The sequence below is a fragment of the Bos mutus genome, chromosome 21 (assembly GCF_027580195.1).
Source record: "Bos mutus isolate GX-2022 chromosome 21, NWIPB_WYAK_1.1, whole genome shotgun sequence".
Taxonomy (NCBI): Eukaryota; Metazoa; Chordata; class Mammalia; order Artiodactyla; family Bovidae; genus Bos; species Bos mutus.
Genome location: NC_091637.1, coordinates 25240007 through 25255576, shown reverse-complemented (window position 1 = coordinate 25255576; position 15570 = coordinate 25240007). Strand labels below are relative to the sequence as shown.

Below are 15570 nucleotides of genomic sequence, written 5' to 3'. Positions count from 1 at the left end.
CCATTCAATCTGGTTCCGGCTAATCCCCTCCAAAGCAAGGATTCTTAACCACTGGACCACCAGAGAAGTTCTGATACTCTGTGAATTCTAACCTGGGTTATAAAAAGCTATTCAACTCCTATGTTGGTCACTGGAATGCTTGCTCTTGGCACCTTTAGCCACCACATGAGAAGTATGACCAATCTGAGATTGCCATGCTGGACAGACCACACAGAAAAATTCTGTGACTACGTGAAGAGAGATGCCCAGCCAACCCCAGCTGTTCCAGCTGCCACTGTTTGAAACACTCCAGCTAAACCCCAGACAACATGGAGGAGAGACCAGTCATCCATCTGAGCCCTGCCCAAGGTTCATTTCATGAGCAAAATGCATGATTATTGTTTGAAGCCACTGAATTTGGGGAACTCCCTAGAAAGCAATAGATAACATATGTATACAGATGTGGCAATTTATATAAACACCACAGATAGACACGGAGGTGTAGTTCCTGTGTGTGTGTGTGTGTGTGTTTAGTTGCTCAGTCGTGTCTGACTCTTTGTGACCCTATGGACTGTAGCCCACCAGGCTCCTCTGTCCATGGGATTTTCCAGGTAAGAATACTGATGTGGTTGCCATTCCCTCCTCCAGGGGATCTTCCCGAGCCAGGGATGCAACTACTTCTCCTGCATTGCAGGCAGATAATTCACTGTCTGGGACACCAGGGAAGCCCTGGAGCCTGGTGAATGCAAACCCAGGTCATAGTGGCATTAACAAAGGATACGTCCTTCTGTCTCTATACCTGCTTCATGATCAGCTACTTGTCTCTGTCCCACATGGCCCTCCATCCCAACACACCTGAGAAATGGGACATTTCCTGCCCTATCAGTAAATAAGAATTTCACAGTCATCAGCAGGTGCCACCTTCCAGAGTCAGGGAGCCTGAAGGAGCTTAAGAAGGAAAGAACACCTGCTATCTAGCAGCCATGCCCTCCGGTAAGCCCTGAGGAAACTCAGGATGAGAGAACACAGGACACTGGTCCCAGATACCTGGGGTGCATATCAAAGGAATGATTTCAGTGAGCCCAGACTCTTGCATCTTCCTATACAAAGAAAAGCACTATCTTGAGATGTCTGGTTTTCCTTTAACAAACAACAATCTTTTGACCTTCCCTTTGTTGCAAAACTTCTAAAAACTGGCTCCCACCTCACCTCCTTGGAGCAGTTCTCTCAGGGTTACTTAAGATGCTACTTCCTGGCCTGAAGTCCTAATAATTCCCACCGAATAAAACAACTCAACTTTTAGGTTGTGATTGTTTTTTAAACCTACACACCCCATTCCAGTCTTTTCATACTTTATATACAAATAATTCTTTCTGGAAAAGACTTTGTCTTTCCTCTACCTATCCTGGAAAAGTGATTATTTGGAAATACTGCAAAATAAACTAAAGCAGACTACAATATTTAAGACTTTTTACAACAATTTCTTTTCAATTCCAGATAAGGAACCCAGAGCCCTAAATGTAGTTGGCTCCAGGTGTGACATTGGTCATGTTTATTTATTCAACAGAGATCTGTCCCTGGCTTCCCTAGGTCCAGGCTTGAACACTGGCAAGACAGGGCAAAAAAGGTAGACCCTGACCTTATGAGACTGAATTGCAACTCTTTAAAGTCAGACTTTTTTTTAAAGTCTTTATTGAACTTGTTATAACACTGTTTCTATTTTATGTCTTGGGTTTTTGGCCCAGAGGCTTGTGGAATCTTAACTCCCAGACCAGGGTTCGAACCTGCACTCCCTTCATTGAAAGGCAAAATCTTAACCACTGGACCACCAGGGAAGTCCCCTGTACAGTAACTCCTAAACCACCTGCTCATACTATTTTTCCAGAAATGCTCATCACCACAGGAATGTAATTGGGCAGGGGTGGGGGGTGGCAGGTTATAATAAATTTTCCCATCATTGCCATGGTTCTTATGGTGCTCAAGGATGATTTGAGGAGAAAAAGCTGGCTGTACTTGGCTTCCTGCTCCTGTGGGCCAAGAGGCATTGTCCCAGGTGGTGGGAGGAGGGGAGGAAGAACCTCCCCAGGGGAAATCCCAGAGAAGTGACTTGACCACAGGTCTGTGTGCTCCTTTGTTCTATAACTCTAGGCGGAAAATGCCAAGAGAGGGTTAGATGTGCGAGAGATTTAGTGGGGGGAATGCCTGTGAGGGAGAACTGGGAGGGAGCTGTCAGACCACAGTGTGGGCTGGCCTGGGCTGAAGAAGAACCAGGAGGAAGGAGGACCCAGGAGGAAGAGTCTCAATTGGAGCAAAGTCTCAGCCATTCTTCACAAAGCTGATGAGGAGTCATCGAGCCACCTTTCAAAGGAGGCTGACCTACAGGGATGGCTCTTCCTACTCGTGCCTTGACCAGTCATTGATAGGGACAGCCTGCAGGCAGCACAACCTCTGTGCAAAGTCATGGGGGCGATAGATTAAGGACCAGCCGTGGGGCCCTTGGTCAGTTACAGCAATTACGCCACTGTGGCACAAGGTTTACAGTGCATTGTTGTTTTCTTTCTTCTTTTTATTTTTTAATTTTAGTAATTAATTTATTTTTAAACTTTTGGCCACACCCTGTGGCATATAGGGTCTTAGTTCCCCGACCAGGGATCTGACCTGCACCCTCTGCATTCGGAGGCTGAGCCTTAACCACTGGACCACCAAGGAAGCCCCAGGGGTGCATTTTCACAGCCACCACAAGTCCCTCTCAGCCAGCACCCTAAGCAGCAGCTCTCCCATCCTCCTTAACCCTTTGGAGATAATTCAGAAATACAAGGTATGTGGGATTTTTTTTTTTTTTTCCTGTTTGCCACTCTTCAGAAACACTGAGGCGAAGAATTAAAGTTACTCCATATGTGGATAGAACAACAACAACAAAAATAGTGAATCCCATCTCTCTAGGGACCCTGCACTGTTTACTCTTTTTCCCACTCTCTACTCCTGCCTATTAGCAACCCTGGCTTCTCGGTCGACAGAAAGATGCTGCCAGCAGACAGGGATACAGTGCCCTGACTGCCTTCATTGCCATATAATCTGTTCCCCAGGGCTCTTCTTAGCCAACACTTTCACCGTTTCCACCAACTGTTTCCCAGAACTGGTGCCAAAGCTAAATGAATGACAGATTTGCAATTCACTTGAACCTAAGCGTTTAGGAAGTTATGCTCTTATTGGGAAGCCGAATTTCTCATTAGTCTGTAAAGATTGATGGAGAATTAGGGCTGGTGAAGCCCCCACATTGTGCCAGCTGTGGTCACAGGTGCTACACGGGTCATCAGTTGCATACCTCACCCCTGGGAGTTCATTGCGCATGGCTGCATTTTACAAACCCTGGGCACATACTGAGTAAGGGAACAGAGATTTGGGTGGGAATGAGGCTTGGGTCCTCTGACGCCAAGTTTAGTGTTCCTTCTGGCCCCTAAATTCTATCTGCACGTTGGACAATTTGGCTGACTTAAATAAGAGGAAATAGAGGTATTGGCTTATAGCAGGATTTTGTCTTTTTGTTTGTTTGTTTGTTTGTTTTAATTATTTGTTTATTTGGCTGTGCTGGGTCTTAGTTGTGGCATGTGGGATCTAGTTCCCTGTGTGTGTGCTCTGTCGCTCAGCCGTGTCCGACTCTTTGCGACCCCATGGACTGTAGTCCACCAGGCTCCTCTGTTCATGGCATTTTCCAGGCAAGAATACTGGAGTGGGTAGCCATTCCCTTCTCTCCAGGGCATCTTCCCAACCCAGGGATCGAACCCACATCTCCTGTGCATTGGCAGGTGGACTCCTTACCCACTGAGGCATCAACCCAGGCCCCCTACATTGGGAGCCCAGAGTCTTAGCTACTGGACCACCAGGGAAGTCCTAAACCCCTTTAGTTTTGTCTGGAAGTGTCTTGTGTTGCAGTCTTTAGAATTGTATGTGTTTAACACCTAACCCATTGCTTAATGCTCTTGGGAAACGTATTTTTCATTCTTGATTGTACTTCTAAAAAATGTGTGTTCATCTGTTATGCAACAAATATTTGCCTAAAAAACCAAAGTTCTAGGGTAAATGGGATGTGAGGAATGAAGCAGATATGTTTTTCTTCCCTCCCATGTCATCCTATCTGAGCACCAAAGTGTCAAGCGCCGTGTTGCCTCAGCAGTGCTTGAGAGGCCCTGTTTACTGGCCGTTTGCTAATCTGTATTCCAAATTTTCATTAATTCAGCTTAGCCACTGGGCTATATTGAACTTTTTTCCTTTGGAGGTTAAATTCACATAATGTAAAAATGATCCATTTTATTTTCTTCCCTTTATTTTTTATATTTATTTATTTCACTGTGCTGGGTTTTAGTTGTGGCATGTAAGATCTAGTTCCCTAACCAGGGATCAAACCTGGGCCCTCTGCATTGGGAGCTCGGAGTCTTACCCACTGGACCACCAGAGAAGTCCCCACATGACCCGTTTTAAAGTGTACAATTCAGTGACGTTTAGCATCTTCACAATGTTTCGCAGCCAGCCACCACCTCGATGTAGTTCCAAACCATTTTCATCACAAGACAGAAACCTGTACCTACTCAGCAGTTACTCCCTTCTCCCCTCAGCCCCCAGCAATCACCATTTGCTTTCTTTCTCTGTGGATTTACTTATTCTGGCTCTTTCACATAATGGGATGATACAGTAGGAGAGCTCTTACCTTTGGCTTCTTCCACTGGGTGTCCTGTTTTGGAGGTTTGTCCATGCGGTAAAGTGTATGGGGACTTCATTTCTTTCTGTGGCTTAAGAACGTTCCACAATTCATTTATCCCTTCGTCTGTGGATGAACATTTGGTTTGTCTCCACCTTTTGGCTATTGTAAATGATGCTGCTGTAGACATTCATGTGTCAGGAGTTGTGTGAGTCCCTATTTTCATTTCTTTTGGGCATATACTTATAACTGGAATTTCTGGGTCATATGGAAATTCTATATTTAACTTTTTTTCTTTGTTTTTGGCCACACTACTCGGCATGTAGAATCTTAGTTCCTCCACCAGGGATAAAACCTGTGCCCCCTGTGTTGGAAGTGGAAATTAAACACTGGCCCCCAGAAAAGTCTCTATATTTAAGTTTTTGAGGAACTGCCAAATATTTCACAGTAAAAGTTCGTGAAAACTGTTTTACAATCCTACCAGCAATGCAGGAGGGTTCTGATTCCTCCACTTCTTTGAAACTACATTAATCACTTACAGGGTGAGGAAGTGGCCTGTCTTTGAGATATTTTCCTCTTTCACATTTTATACTTTCTCTTTCACTTGCAGCCCACGCCTGAAAGCGACCAGGAGGAAGGATAGCTTTAGATGATGCAAACAGAAATTCCACTGGCCTCCAGATACTATCATGTGTCATGTTTCACCAGGCTCCACAAGCTTGAGCTTCAGACTGTCTCGGTCACTTGCAGGTGAGCAGGCTGAAGACTCTGTTCCCCAGCCAGGAGAAGATGACTGACACTGAGTTTGGCTACGTTCACGGGCTGGCTGAGGACTATCTGAAATATGTGTTGCAGATACAGCAACCTGGATCCAAGCCAAGCAAAATATCCAGGGTGTTACAAGATGTGGCTTCCTCTGTCCAGGACGAAGTGGAAAGGACTCTGAAGCAGTGCTTGGATAAGTTTGATGTGGTGTCCGTAGACACTGCCAGAACAATATTCAACCAAGTGATGGAAAAGGAATTTGAAGATGGCATTGTTAACTGGGGCAGGATTGTAACCATATTCGCCTTTGAAGGTATTCTTACCAAGAAACTTCTGGGCAAGTGTATTGCCTCAGACATGGACATGTGCAAGGACATTTCTTACTTTGTGGCGGAGTTCATCACCGAAAATACAGGAGAGTGGATAAAGCAAAATGGAGGCTGGGTATGTGTGATGGAAGTATTTTTCTTTGTTCTTTACTTTAAAATAGGAATTGAAATAGCAAGTCTCTTTGGTAATTTAAAAAAGAAATTTACCTAAAGGATTATATTTTCTTTGAGTAGTTTGTTTAAAATTTTTTTTTTAATTTTAAAATAAAGAGGAATTTCCCTGGTTGTCTAGTGGCTAACACTCTGCACTTCTAACTCAGGGGGCCTGAATCCCTGGTCAGGGAACTAGATCCCACATGGTGCGACTAAGACCCAGCACAGCCAAATAAATTAAAATAATAAAAAAAGACATTTCTAGCCGATTTCCAGTGAATCTTAAAACTTTATAGCTGAGAAACACTTGAGGTTTCAGTTTTTATACCTACAGTGTAAATTGAAGAAGTGAGTTTGGGGGATTAATAAAGCACCTCCCTAATGCTTCTTCAGAGTCTAGTCCACAGGACTGAGCTCTTGCCAGGGTTGTCATGACAATGTAGAATTAGTACAGAATGAGTTGATATTAGAATCTGTTATATTTAGGTATTTATTATGTTGCAAAAGACAGGTGTAAATTTTTACGAGTTTGTTGCTTCCTGCCCCCTCTCCCTGCCCTGCCCAGTTTTCTAATATACCAAATTCTGGCCATGAAAGCTTGGCGATTAAAAAAACATAATGTACTATATCACCAGCTAGAATCTATTCAAGATTTTCCAAATAAAAATTCACTTTATTATCAATGCCTCAAAAACTGAGACCATGCAGGGGTCCTAGATCACAACTCAAATTGTAGCATATCACGCATGCTTAGTCATGTCTAACTCTTTGCAGCCCCATGGACTATACAGCTTGCCAGGCTCCCCTGTCCATGGGATTCTCCAGGCAAGAATACTGGAATAGGTTGTCATGCTCTCCTCCAGGGGGCTCTTCCTGACCCAGGGATGGAACCCAGGTGTCTTGCGTTGCAGGCAGGTTCTTTACTGTCTGAGCCACCAGGGAAACCCCACACAACTCATTGATAAGGGGCCTGTCCCGGCTGAATGTACATACTTTTCTTGATATTCCAATAAACTCAATGCTCACTTTTCTTACATCACTGATTTCCCATAGATCCTCTCTTCAACCCACAATCCCTGGCCTCCCCTCTTCTCAAAGCTGTCCACTGTTATCAATTATTAAAGCATCCCTATTAATAAAAAAAAATGCTTGTTGGATATATCTATAGAAAATATACATAGCACTTCTTTGTAAAAAAATTATAAGTTGTTAAATAATATTTAACAATACTAATACTAATATTTGAAGTGAAAGTTGCTCAGTTGTGTCCAACTCTTTGCGACCCCATTGACTATACAGTCCATGGAATTCTCCAGGCCAAAATACTGGAATGGGTAGCCTTTCAGAAATTGTTTGTGTAAATAGTTCTTGACATGGGCTTGATCTGTGGGTCAGGAAGATCACCTGGAGGGGAGCATGGCAAACCCACTCCACTATTCTTGCCTGGAAAATCCCATGGACAGAGAAGCCTGGCGGGTTATAGTCCATGGGGTCCAAAAGAGTCAGACATGACTGAGCTCAGCACAAGGGCTTCCCCGGAGATCCAGTGGTTAAGATTCCTGCAGGGGGATGGGTTCCAGTCCCTGGTTGGGGAACTAAGATCCCGTCCTTCTCCAGGAGATCTTCCCGACCCAGGGATTGAACCCGGGTCTCCCACATTATTGGCAGACGCTTTATCGTCTGAGCCACCAGGGAAGTCCTAACATGGCCACACATACACACAAAAGAGTACTACATATATGCTGTTGTATGTGAATGCTGTTGAATGATCATTTCTAGCTGATGGATAGTTATTTATTTTGAGTTATTCCAGAGCTCTCATGAATGATACTTCATTGGATATCTTTAGTCGTGTCTTCCCTGTGCTTTTCTAGGGTGAATACTGGGATATAGAATGGCTAAGTCATGGTGTCAACACATTTTCAAACTTAGTAGATGCTTGTCCTCCTAAATGATTCTAACCTAGTTACCCTCCTATCGCAGCTTGATGGAATACACCACATTTCCTTTCATCCTGGCTGACTAATATTACGTTATGGTGGTCTGTCGTATTTTCCCTACTCTGTTGGCTTAAAAATACATACCTAATTATCTTTTTGTTGTTGTCCACACCCTGTGGCATATGGAATCCTAGTCCCATGCCCCCTGCAATAGAAGCGCAGAGTCTTAACCACTGGACTGCCAGGGAAGTCTTCTGTCTTGCTGTTTTAATTCTTTTTAAAATCAGTTTCCTTGATTACTAGTGTCTTTTCACATTGAGCATCTTTTCATATGTTTATTGACTATTTGTAATTCTTATTCAGGGAACTGCCTATTTCTCTCCTGTGTCCATTTTCCCATTTTTTGTCTTTTTCTCACTGATTTGTGGGAATTCTTGGAATATTCTGAACACAAATTATTTTATATATATGCTTTATATATGCTAAGTCACTTCAGTCGTGTCTGACTCTTTGCTACTGTATGGACTGTAGCCCACCAATTTCCTCCGTCCATGGGATTTGCCAGGCAAGAATATTGGAGTGGGTTGTCATTTTCTTCTTCAGGGAAATCTTCCCCAGGGATTGAATGTCTCTTACATCTCCTGCATTGACAGGCAGATTCTTTACCACTAATACCACCTGGGAAGCCCCTTGTATATGGTGGATATCTTCTAATATGTTGATTGCTTTTTAAAACTATAGATGTCTTTGGTGTTCATAAATGTTTTAAAAGTTGATGAAATCATACGTATTAATCTTTTACTTGATGTCTTTTGCACTTTGTTTGAGATCTTTCTGCATAATGAAAGGGCTTCCTTCAATCACTCTCCTTTCTCTATCACCTTTTTTTCTTGGAACTCAGCCTGACTTGGGGCTGGACAAAGCATGCAAGATATTTGGTCATGTTTTCTTCTGGGTGCTGTGGGGAGCTATAATGAAGGATGGGTGGGAATTGCAGCTATTACGCTATGTAGATTTCAAATGAATGCAGGAAGGTTTCTAGCACAGAGGTCTATGTGTAGAGAAATCCTAGTTGGCAAACTTCATATGAGTGGCTCAATGGTAAAGATTCTGCCTGCCATTGCAGGAGATGCAGGTTTGATCTCTGGGTCAGGAAGATCCCTTGAAGGAGGAAATGGCAACCCACTCTAGTATTCTTGCCTGGAAAATTCCATGCACAGAGGAGCCTATCTGGTTACAGTCCATGGGGTTGCAAAGAGTCAGACACTAGAGTACTAGGAATACTAGAGTGGGTTGCCATTTCCTCCTCCAGGGGACCTTCCCCACCCAGGGATCGAACACGAGTCTCACATGTCTCCTGCACTGGCAGGTGGGTTCTTTACCACCGGCATCACCTGGGGAAGCCCAACTTCCCTGAATAGATAGGTGTAATCTCCAGAAATTATATCACCAGCTATATAGTTAGATATTAGCCACCATCTAAAACAGATGCCCTAAAGGGAGTGGGGGGGAACCAGTGAGATTTATTCTTTTTTCATTTTTATCATCTTGAGCTGCTTTTCTTTCCTTCTTCCTTCCCTCCTTTCCCCCTCCCTTGTTTCTCCCTTCCTTTCTTTCTTTCTTTTCTTTGCTGCTTCTCATGTCACTTTTTATTCCTCTTCCACATTTACCATTACTTCCTCCTGTCTCTGCCAGCGTGACATACTAGAAATGAAAAGGCTCTCGTAGATCTGACAGGAGAGCCAGTGCTATTATTATTAGTTTTTTCTTAGCAGTCTTTGGCATTCATGAGGAAAGCCTGGTTCTTAAAAACCAGTAGAATGTGTCTGAGAAGACACTCATCTCACCTCCTGGGACTGCCTTTCCTTTGCAGCCAGGTGGCTTTCCTGCTTTTGCCCACTTCAGTAAAACACTCTCCTGCCCCTGTACTGGTCGAGTGGAAAGGATACTCTACCTCCAGCTTCACATGAGAGGAATCACCTCTACCTAATGCACACTGAATACATCATGCTTGGCCCAGGGCCTGTGGTATAGAACATAGCCAGCAAATATTTGTTAATGGGGTGATGGAATGAACTGGCATTGAAAGTGAGATCTAAATTCCGGTTTTCCCACTCACTAGAAGTGTGATCTTGGGTGAGATACTGAAGTCACTTGAGACCCAAATTCCTAATATAATATAAAATAATATTTTCCATAATATATGGGCTTCCCTGGTGGCTCAAACAGTGAAGAATTCCCCTGCAATGCAGGGGACATGGGTTCAATCCCAGGATGGGGAAGATCCCCTGGAGAAGGGAATGGCTGCCCACTCCAGTATGTTTGCCTGGAGAATCCCATGGACAGAGGAACCTGGGTGTCTACAGTCATGGGTTCACAAAGAGTCAGACACAACTGAGGGACTAACATTTTCACTTCACCTCACATAATGTATAATAAAGACAATAATATATACCGTTAAAAATTGAAAGAACTTTTCTGTAAGAGTGTTTTGTAAACTGTCAGATATAATACAACTGTGAAGGTTACATGGAAAATTCCAAAAAGTTTAAATATGCAAATTCTTAAAACTACTCTAATACCAAAAGAAAGCCCCCTTTGAAAGTAGGAATGTACAATCAGAACTGGTGCTTTCCATGTAACCAGCATGTTGAAGTCTGAGTCATAAGTGTTATGCAAAGTAGGTTTTATTTTCTTATGATCATCTTGCTCTCAATAATGGTCTAGTGAATTTGAGGGCAAATCAAAAGACCTACACAGGCGTGTAGATGATTAACCAAGTGTTCAGCCTGGCAAAGGCATTTCCAAAATGAGGTAATACAAGCTCAAAATTTTTTATATATCCTTTAATATATAAAATAGATTTGGGGGCCAGATTCTTCTTGTATATCTTTTTGAATTTTAACTTGAGATTTAAAAATCATTTAATGAAGAATAAGGTTAAATGTAGTTCAGGTCTCCCTGAGGGCTCCTTCAGGGAGTATCTGTGGAATATCCTTTCCACTTGACCAGCTCAGCTCTCTCCCCTTGGGAGTCCTCTATGACTCTTTCCGTGCATACCCTGCATTTGACGCATCAGCAAATTCTGATTCTGCACACCCAGCACACTGGAGCAACTGTCTTCTCTCACTTAACTGTGTCAATAGGCTCCTCCCAGCTTCCCTGCTTCCAAGCTTGCCGTGCGATGCTCTGTTCCCCACATAGCAGAGTGATCAGAGCCGTCAGAGGAATTTTTAAAATAACTCGCCTTACGTATTCCATGTTAACACTTCCAATGTTTATAGACTATCCCATCATTTTTATGCATCATAATTTACTTAAGCAATTTCCAACAGCTAGACATTTGGGTTGTTTTCTGTTTTTCCTTCTTAGAGATAATGCTTCAATACTAAACATGGAGATGGTTTTCCACCCCCACAGCATAAAAGAAGACTGCCTTTCACTGCCCCTCCCTCTCCATTCTGCCTTTTGACTTTAGTTCCTCATTGCTTCTCTCTCTGACACTAGAAAAGAACTTGGTATCCAGGGCCCAACGGATGGTTACTTTGAGACTAAAGTCTGCCATCTTCTCAGTCAGCTGGGTTTCCAAATAAAGTCTTATTCCTTGCCTCAAAAAAAAAAAAAAAAAAAAAAAAGGCTGCCTCATGATCACCTTCTCACAATAGAATGATTGGTTCATCTATAATAGAATGATTGGTTCATCTATAATCACACTACTCATACATTTTGGAATACACATTGCCTTCAAAAGTTTTGCTACCAATGGGACAAGCTCACAACTTGATCAGCATTAGGTGGAACCATTAAACATAATCTTGAGGGTTTAATAGACTTCTATTAACAAGGTCAAGTTAATAAGTCTAAAAAACAGTAAGATGCCATTACAATGTGAATTTAAGAGCTGATAATGTGGAGTTTTTTCCCCATATACTTGCTCATGATTGATATTTATCTTCTCAACAGCCTTTGCCTTTTAAATTATTGAGGGCTTGATGATTTCCTCTTATGTTTGAATGAACTCTTTCATGGCAAATGTGTAATAAATAGTATCCTGGTCTGTTGTTCTTATTTTAGTTTCTTATAGCTTAAAAAAAAAAGAATCTTCATATAGCTGAATTGTCAGTTTTTTTCCTTTGTTGTTGCTTTAGAACTTTAATAAATATAAGAGGGTGACATATTAACCATTAACTGCCTGATCATAATGGTGATCATTGTGGTAATAATAAAAATCATTGTAGAGTTGCCCCCACAGTACGGGGTTTATAGAAATTCTAGGAAGAGGAACACTGAAGTGGATCCCACACCTGGGACGGGTGGGAAATGCCCGAGTGTGTAAAGGCAGGAGAAAGAGGAAGAAAAGCAGGAGCAGCCTGTCCTCTCTGTGAACATGTGACAGCAAGCGTCTCCAGGCATGACGTCACACTTCACACGGAGGCGGAAGTTGGCTTTCTTATGCAATCTTTTCAATGGAAAACTCTTCTGAATGGTGTTAGTCTTTGCTGCCGGTGATGCTCCAAAAGACAGTTCCGTAGCATTACTGAGTTCTCAAAGAAATATGTTTGGTTTACACTATCGTGTTAGTCACACTAGACTATGAACTACGAACTACTTGAAGACGTTTGTAACCCCAGAAATGGAACTTTACTAGATGAACATCTAAAAAAATTGTTTTAAACAATTTTCTAATCTCCTTGGGAGTGGTTTGAAAATTTATGGATTGAAAAGAGCAGTGCTTTCATTTCAGTACAGGTCCAGGTACTAAGAAATCAGGTAACCTTACTTACATAACATTTTTTTCTGGATCTCTGTTTCCTCATTTGTCAAAATAAGAGAGGACATTAGGCTGGATAAGCTCAGCGGTGCTTTTCAGTGAGGGTGCTCTATAATAAATCAAAAGTTAATTAAATACAGTGTCCAGTTTATGTGTACATGCATTCTCAGTTGCTCAGTTGTGTCCAACTCTTTGCAACCCCATGGACTTCTCTATTCATGGAATTTTCTGGGCAAGAATACCAGATTGAGTTGCCATTTTCTACTCCAGGAAGTCCAGTTTACATGCTTCTTAAAAAAAAAAAAAAAGTCTGATTAAAAAAGGAATGAATGTAATCTGACTTTACTGTTGCATCCTCATGACTCTCAGCACAAAGGAGTTTACAAATAAAGGCTTATTTCAGGGGCTTCCGTGGCTTAATGGTAAAGAATCCGCCTGCCAATGCAGGAGACATGGGTTCGATCCTTATCCATGAAGATCCCACATGCCTTGGAGCAACTAAGCCCATGTGCCACAACTATTGAGCCTGTGCTCTAGAGCTGGAGAGCCACGACTACTGAGCCCACATATTACAACTACTGAAGCCTAAGCACCTACAGCTCTTGCTCTGCAGCAAGAGAAGCCACTGCAACGAGAAGCCTGAGCACTGAAACTAGAGAGTTACCCCTCATTTGCCACAACTAGAGAAAGCCTGCATGCAGCAACAAAGACACAGCACAGCCAAAAACAAATCAATAAATAAAATTATTTAATAAATGCATATTTTAGTCCCAAACATTCAGAAGAAAAAGAAGGGTGGGGGGCAGCGGGGGAAAGATAGACTCTCTACCCTCTAGCGCTATGCCATCCAATACAGTAGCCACTTGTCACCGGTGACTGTTGAACAGTTTCAGTGTGGCTGGTCTGAATTGAGATATGCTGTAAGTTCAAACACACTGGATAGTAAAGATATAGTACCAATAAAGTAAAATATCTTATTTCCATCGTGCTTGCATATTGAAATCACAATTTATTTGTTTCCTTATCTATGTATTTATTTATTTTTGGCCATGCACAGCAAGGCATGTGGGATCCTAGTTTTCCACCAGCGATCAAACCCACACCCCCCACATTGGAAGCACAAAGTCTTAGTCACTGAACCACCAGGGAAGTCCCAAAATCATAATATTTTTAGATAAATTGATTATATTTTTAAAATTAATTTTGCCTCTTTTTACTTTTAAATATGTGGCTACTGGGAATTTCCTGGTGGTCCAGTTGTTAGGACTCTACGGTTGCAATTCCAGGGGAGAAGATTCAATCCCTGCTTGGGGAAATAAGAAAGATCCAGCAAAAAAAAATAAAAACAAAAACCTGTGGCTAAAAAGATTACGTATATAGCTTGCACTATATTTCTGTTGGACAGTACTGCTCTAGGGTGGTCTGGAATTGAAGATAGAGAATGGTAATGAGGCTGAATAGAATAAAACCAGTGAAAATATAGAGAAGACTACCTACATTAATTAAATGAAAGTTTATTTGCTTTTCATTCCAACAAATTTAGTCTCCACTGATTTTTAAAATGTTAACTTTGTTCTCTTGTAGGAAAATGGGTTTGTAAAGAAGTTTGAAACCAAATCTGGCTGGCTGACTTTTCTGGAAGTTACAGGAAAGATCTGTGAAACATTATGTCGCCTGAAGCAATACTATTGACTGAAAAGGACACTCCACATTGTGAAATTTGTCCAATTTTTTAAACTCATACAAGAAGTACTGTCAACACTTACTTCTACTTCTACACAGAGAACTTTGATGATGTAACTTGACATTCTGAAGTTATGGGAATTTTCTCCCCATTTTAGTGAATAAACTGTACATATATGTGATGTGTACTCTCTGGGAGTCTAACAACAAAATGATAAAGCTCAATAAAGGGAACAGGGGCTGAATTAAGAGAAGGATGACCCGGAAAGTGACGTCTTTGGCAGATTTTCTTAAGGGTGTGTCCACTACCCCCAAATCATTTCCAGTGTCAGTAGTCTAGATTGATGGACTTCCCAGGTGCTGTGCTCACTCAGTCGTATCTGACTGTTTGCAACCCCATGGATTGTAGCCCGCCAGACTCCTCTGTCCATGGGAATTCTCCAGGCAAAAATACTGGAGTGGGTTGCCATGCCCTCCTCCAGGGGATCTTCCCGACCCAGGGGTCAAATTACAGCCAGATTCTTTACCATCTGAGCCAGCAGGGAAGCCCCTTCCCAGGCGGCTCAGTCAGTAAAGAATCCGCTGCCAAGAAGGAGATGCAGGAAGCCCGGGTTCGATCCCTGGGTCAGGGAGATTCCCCGGAGGAGGAAATGGCAATCCACTCCAGTATTCTTGCCTGGAAAATTCCATAGGCCGAGGAACCTGGCAGGCTATAGTCCTTGGGGTCACAAAGAGTCAGACATAACTTACCGACTAAACCACTACACCACAGTCTAGACTGATAGTGGGTGAGGTCTGCTGCCCACATGCCTCTGGAATTCAAGTTTTCTGAAGACCCCAGGGCCCCTGAATGGTTACGTGTGGTTTTCCACTGATGCCCTCTCAGCTCACTTCAGAGGTGTCCTTTAAAGCTTATGAATATGGCAGCGAGATATGGAGGATGCCTTGGGAGAATCTGAACAAGGATAGTCAGGTAAATGACTCAACGTTGAGCCACTGTTAAACTCTCCATTTAAGAAATTTCACAAAATAGGGACTCCCTTGTGGTCCAGTAGAAGGTCCATTGGAAGGTCTGCCTTCCAATATGGGGGACATGGGTTCAATCTTTGGTTGGTGAACTAAGATCCCACATGCCACAGGGAAACTAAGCCCACAATCTACAGCTACTGAGCCTGTGCGCTGCTACAACCTAACCCTAAGATCGGATGCAGCCAAAAACAAATACAAAAAAATTTTCACAAAGTGGAAAATGAT

The 15570-nt window shown here is 42.5% G+C and overlaps 1 protein-coding gene across 1 annotated transcript; it reads left to right on the top strand.

The window, feature by feature from the left end:
• The first annotated feature begins 5285 nt into the window (after positions 1–5285).
• Positions 5286–14570, top strand: BCL2A1 (BCL2 related protein A1). The gene is made up of 2 exons (XM_005889756.3): positions 5286–5884; positions 14218–14570. The coding sequence occupies exons 1-2, from the start codon at positions 5465–5467 to the stop codon at positions 14323–14325; spliced, it is 528 nt and encodes a 175-aa protein (XP_005889818.1). The 5' UTR covers positions 5286–5464; the 3' UTR covers positions 14326–14570.
• Positions 14571–15570: the final 1000 nt, after the last annotated feature.

What these genes read in the sequence shown, in the direction of transcription:
- BCL2A1 (XM_005889756.3), top strand. Translation starts at nt 5,465, where the DNA reads ATGACTGACACTGAGTTTGGCTACGTTCACGGGCTGGCTGAGGACTAT. An exon ending in TAAAGCAAAATGGAGGCTGG is followed by an intron (nt 5,885 to 14,217) that starts GTATGTGTGATG and finishes GTTCTCTTGTAG; the next exon opens with GAAAATGGGTTTGTAAAGAA.